The sequence below is a fragment of the Emys orbicularis genome, chromosome 13, assembly GCF_028017835.1.
Source record: "Emys orbicularis isolate rEmyOrb1 chromosome 13, rEmyOrb1.hap1, whole genome shotgun sequence".
Classification (NCBI taxonomy): Eukaryota; Metazoa; Chordata; order Testudines; family Emydidae; genus Emys; species Emys orbicularis.
In genome coordinates this window covers 24857646-24863645 of record NC_088695.1, presented here as the reverse complement: position 1 = coordinate 24863645, position 6000 = coordinate 24857646, and the positions used below count along the sequence as shown (strand labels likewise).

At 46.0% G+C, this 6000-nt stretch overlaps 1 protein-coding gene across 1 annotated transcript in view; it reads left to right on the top strand.

Annotated features, from left to right (window-relative positions):
• The first annotated feature begins 483 nt into the window (after nucleotides 1–483).
• The window catches only part of MYOCD (myocardin), a 55228-nt gene continuing 49711 nt past the window's right edge, over nucleotides 484–6000 (top strand). The window contains exon 1 of the mRNA XM_065415763.1: nucleotides 484–556. Within this exon, the coding sequence (XP_065271835.1) occupies nucleotides 550–556 (7 nt within the window). The 5' untranslated portion in view covers nucleotides 484–549. The remainder of the gene's footprint in view (nucleotides 557–6000) is intronic.

The following is a 6000-nucleotide window of genomic DNA, read 5'->3' as shown; positions in this document are numbered from 1 at the left end:
AAAGTATAATGCGCCGACCCCATTTTACTGAATGGGGCAGCTCAGAGCTCTGTTTCAGGTTCTCTGCAGCCTTGAGCATCTTTTACATTTGTTGCCCATTTGGAAGGTTTTCTTTCAAGCTGTGGTGCTCTTTTTAAATGAAATTTGAGACTCTGGAGAACAGTTAAGAGGCTCTGTCTGTGTCCTCTCTCACCTGCTGATCCTTCTGCCCCCCCAGTCCAGGAACGCTGCCCTACAGATATTGAATAAAACAGGATCACAGCGATGCCTCAGCACCTGCTTTGCAGGAGCTCCCTTACTATTTTTCAGGAACACCCCTCCCCTTAAGGGACTTCCTCTCTCCTCCTTGTGTTAAGGGCAAGCCTGTCTTTCATCCTCGGTGACAGAAAGGCATTGGGCGTGTTGCTGAAAGCTCTCTGGGGCTGTTCACAGAAAGTTACTTGCTTCAGGAAAAAGTTTGCATCTCTTCCTGACACTCTTTCTCTAACAGTTTTACAGTTACGGCTTCAGCAGAGAAGAACCCGTGAGCAGCTGGCAGACCAGGGCATCATGCCACGTGAGTACCTCACCTGCCACTCTCTGTGCCACATGCCTCACAGAGCTAGAGCACAGCCACCAGTAGTTCCTGCAGATGCTGCATTAGCCTCCTGATGCTTATAGGTAGCTGCTCTCTGGCACCCTCCACCTGACTGGGTTTCACTCTCACCACTGGTTGGCAAGTTGGGCTCTGGGGAGGACCCTGCTACCTCCACGCTGCGCTAGCTGGCATTTGAGCACTATGTTTGGATATCTATCATATGGGTTATAATGCAGAGGCCTTCTATGGATGTCAGTGGAGCTGCCCCGATTTACACTGGCTGAGGATCTGGCCTGCTAGCCATCATCCTTAGTAGAGTTTTAGTCCCCTCTCTTGTGCATTGCAGGTCACCCTCCTGTTCTGTTCAAAATCTCCATTGCACAGGCCTGTCTGGGCCAAACAGTTCGCTGCATGATCAGAGCAGGAGTCTGATAACACATTTGAACCTGAAAAGTGCCAGGTCTCCTGAGGTGCTCATCACCTGGCAGGTTCGGGCCCAGAGGCAGGGAACAGGCTGGCAAACCAACAGCAAGCTGCCGGGAGCTGTCCGGGATTTTCTGCTGGAATGAATTTCCCTGGAAAGAGGAGAGGGGGTGATAGCAATCATGATTTTTCTCCAATCTCAAGCGGTCTGTGGCCTGGTGGTGGCCAGAGTCTCCCTGTCACAGGGCAGTGACATGCAGTCAAAGCTGAACAGCTTGCTGTTTTATTTAAAAAAGGCAAGAGTCAATAAAAACAATGACCTAGTTTCCCCAACCCCTGGCACAGCCCGTGAGTCAGCAGGGACTGTGCTACCTGGTGGGATTCATACCCAGCCCTTTTCCCAGGCACAGCCAGAACTCCCCAGCAGATGTATAGCCAGAGGCCAGCTGACAGCCATGCTGAGTCAGTGCACCTGCTCTGCATCCCCTGGCCCCTGGATGAGTGGAGCACACGTGAGCTGTGCCCTGCTCAGATCTCCCTACCTCCTAAGCAGATTTCCCTCACCAAGGCTCTGCAGCCACTAGTTCAGTTGGTGGGATCCAGCCCAGCCCAGCACTCGCTATAGCCCAATGTTTCAGAAAGCCAAGGCCAAACCCAACAGCACTGTGCTAGCATATGAGAGCCAGGAAGGGCAAGAATGAAACTGGCCTGCCTGCTGCACCTGCACTGCCCAGCTGCATGAAGCCAGCAAGTGGCAACAATGGAGCCAGTCAGCTAGATCTCAGACCTCCCTTCTGCCTTGTTAACTGACACATTTCATCCTAGTCTAGAACAGCCCTCCATGTACAGAAGCTATAATGTTAGCAGTAACCCAGGTCAAGCATTTGTCCCTATACAATTTGTCTACTCACTGCCCCTTTAGAATAATTGCAAAGCACTGCAAATTTGCAAGGCCTAATACACTTCTTACTTGCTCCTTTCTTTCTCTGTTATTGGCTATTGTGCTTTATAATATGGACCTCATTGAGGACTGTGCTATTCAGACAGCTCTTAAACCCAAACAGAGGATAGCACTATGGTCTCTGCTCCCCAGTAACAAGACATTTCAGTAACAGTATGTCTGTAGCATTCCATTCAACACCTGGATTATCTCTCCCACCATCTTTCTAATTCTCTTGCTTTCATGAGTCTGTAATCGGTGTTAGCAGTAAAGGCTAATCAGTGTATGCACCCTCAAGCATGCAAAACTCGTGAGTCAGGCCCCAAATCATGAGATTGTTATATAAATCATGAGATTTTAAAATATAATAAATGTTGAGTTCTTTTGATTTGCATTCTGGGTTTTGAGCCTGTTGGGTTCATACTTTCAAGCTTTTCTCTGCAACCAGGAAGTCTAGACATTTTTATTTTTTATTTTTAATGTAAATTGAGATTCTTATGTAAATCCAAGAGCCTGGGGCTTTAAAAAAAACACCAAATATTGTCAGACTTGTGATAGAATTGCAAGAGCTGGTCACAGTGTCAGATTTCTGTGCCACCTCTAACATCTCCTGTTAGATGACAGGCCCACATTTTAAAAGAGGCACACTCAAGATGAGCATGCAGAGTGTCCCATTGCATGTGCATAAACTGGAGTTCTTGAACATAAAGGTCTGTGCAGTTGGAAATCCCCCAATGGTGTGAGTACATGGGGCACATGCACTTTTAGAAATGGGGACCTAATGCTTTCTAAAGAATTCCTGCATTGCGCACGGCACAGAAACGCACAGCAGAGGCACTGGCACTAGTGCAGAAACCTCAAAGGCCTTTTCCTGTTGCTTACAGCTTTGCCACACTCTCACCTTTTGGGCTGGCATTTTGCAGGCCTCTGTCCAAGGGGGCCATGTGGGGAGAGACTAAGCACAAATGGTTCATTCATTTTTGAGAATGAAGACAATAAAATACTCTTTTGCCATTATACAAATGTGCACATTTCTTAACAGCACTATCATGTCACAAGGAAGGATAGAAACTAGACATTTGACAGAGAGATTGTTGCTGCATCTCAAAGATGCCTTTCAATAGTCCAGCTCGCAGAGGGTTTGTACATGCACAGTCAATGTGTCCTAACAACAAGGGTCTGTTCCTAATGGTGTCCCCATGTTCTGCTGGCACTGAGCATACATATGTAAGCTGAGTTCTTGAAGGTGCACATCAACTGGAACCTCATTCCATACACTGAGGTGAGTATGGAATGAGGTGGGGTTGCTGTAATGCACAAAGTGTGCGGTCTACAATATATCAAAAAGAGCTGTTCTGTAAACCTGGGTGTCATGATTTTAAAGTTTGAGATCCCAAAAGTCACCAGGGCTGGATATGATTGTTTTATACAGTATATTAGAAAACTACTCTGTGAGATACAGCAGCCTTAAGGAGTCACAAGATATCAGACCTTAATCATGAAACTGGTCCAAGAGTGGACACTGTCAGTCCTGGATTTTGGACAAGGGTAATTTTAAAATCCCTCCGCCAGATTTTCTGCTGGTGTAATTCTATTGCAAAGAATTTAGCCTCCTCTTTATAACTGATCCATTTCTAGATTTCCACCCACAGAGGACAGAGAGACAGATTAATATTCACAATAATAGAAAATCAGTGGGTAAAAGTGTTGAGCAATCCCTTCTGGATACCAATGACTTATGAATGTTCTCAATAGCACTTGGAGGTGCTGAACACTACAATGTTCTGGAACCATTTACTGAAAGATCATTAAAGTGAAAGCCTCAAACAAATAATACAAAATGCACCAAGCTGAAGCATCTTAGCTAGTGTGCAGCAGGAGTGTCCCATGTGGCCTCAACGGTGGGAACAACCTGATGCTGTGAAAGGTCAGTCTGTGATCAGTTCCAAATGGAATAGCTAAAGCAGTCAGGGACGCAAAGGCAAGGACCAGCCTTGCACAGCCTATGGGGTAGACTGTGACTGAAGAGAGAGGAAGGCTTTGCAGACATGCCCCTCTCCTCCCCCCTGGAGAGATGGGTGACTGCCTTGGGTGAGAATAGCACAAACTCCAATCTCAGCCTCGCTCAGCTAATGGAGGGGTAGAACTTGTGAAAGTAAGCAGAGAATCAGGCTCAGTGAAGTCAATGGAGGAACTCTGGATTCATACTAAAGTAACTGAGCCAAACCTGCCCCGTTAGTGAATGGGAGGGCCAAAACAACAGGATATGTTATTGAACATCTCATCCGGATGCAATTTTATTGGCTTGATGAAAATGTTTCATGCCTGGTTTACTGGGCAAATTCACTCTGTGAAACTGCTGGGAAGCATTTGCCATAAAGTCAGGAGTATCGCTAACTGTCTACATTTCATGATCCACAAAGGGGCAGATTGTGTGGGTATGTTCCCAACCAGGGAAGAGTGTGCAAGGAGTCTTTCCCTAGCAACCCTGCGCAGGGGTCAGCCACAATCTGCAAGTCAGACTCTGCTAGCTGACCCAAAATGGGAGGGCTGGGCTGGAACTAGCCATTCACTGCACTGGGTGGTGGACCAGCTGCTGCTACAGAGATTGATTCTCAAGATCCCCAGTAGAATTCTGGCCTAATTCATGCTGGGCTCAGGCTACACAGAGGCTCCTCCTCATCCTCCCAAACACAGGGCTGTGCTTTAAAGGCAAAAACTAGTCCTAAAATTGGCATGTCAAGTGCAGCAGCTTTGTCCATTTTCTGCAAAGCCACCTGCACTTCCAAACTGGTGAATCCCATCACAGATCTATCCTGATATGTTGTTTGAAGAACCGATGCTAGCAATACCTTTATTTGTTTTGCAGACTAATACAAGCTGCAGCATCCACATAATTCCTCCAAAATCTTGGTAAATGACTAAATTCTGCAACAATTTCATTATGAATAGCATGAAATGAAGTTTGACCTGGTCAATTCCTGCCCACAGAAACCTCATAACACTAGGACTTCGTAGTGAACTGGGCTATCAAAAGTAACGTCCCTTACTTACTTCATTTTTTTGTGTGCATTCATTTTATTTTGCTTTTGACTAAAACAGCTGTCACCATCCTCATGGCTGCTCACCAAAGCACGGCACAATCATACAAGCATGTCTGTCTGTCTGCTCTTGAAATGTTGGAAGCAAGAAAAGGTTCCCTGGCCCTTTGTACTTTGGTGTGATCCATCCTACTTTTTCACTGGATCCATCCCCTTCCACCAGCCATTCCACCCAAAATTCCCCTTGGCCTCTTTTCCCTTCGCCTACATGTTTATTTGTTCTGCCTGAGCTCCCCATTTACTCCCACATTTCTGGAGTGTAGACTGGCCACTAGTTTCTGAGCCCTGTGCAAAATGAATTTCTAACCCCTTTTTTTATTCCTGTCAAGGATCAAGCTGTAAGTTAGCTAAATAAATGGTGCCAAACAAAACAGACCCCCGAACTCCTCACTTTAGAATGCCCCTTCCATTCAATGCGGGAACCCAAGGAGATGTTTGAGTCTTTTTTCTTTTCTTGCCAGAGAAGAAATTCCCTGGACACCCAAAAAAGACTGAGTCTTTCCTACAGATTTCAAATGGAGAACCAAACTCTGCTCTCATTTCCACCCTGCAAATGGGGAATAACGTGACGCGGAGCAAACTATGGCCTTGCTTTTGTTCACAGCCTTTATTTCTGCACTTTGGAAACCACGGTTTTCAGCCAGAAATATAAATAAGTTATAGCTGAGCTTTAACATAAAGTTCCAGATATTGTCCTCAGAGGCTTTGAACAGCACTGGAAACAGATTCTTTACACTCAGCTCTCGGAAGTTGATACTGAAATGATACTAAAGGACTTATTGTCGATTGGTATTTTGAAGTACCCAGGAATAACAAAGAGTGGAACTCAGAAATTACCCAGATTCAACCCACAAGCTGTATGTAATCCCTAGAGAGCTGTGGGCCTTAGCATGTGCCACAGGGGCCCTCACCAATCAGGCTGACCTCCCCTGCATGATATAATATTCTGAAGAGGGTGA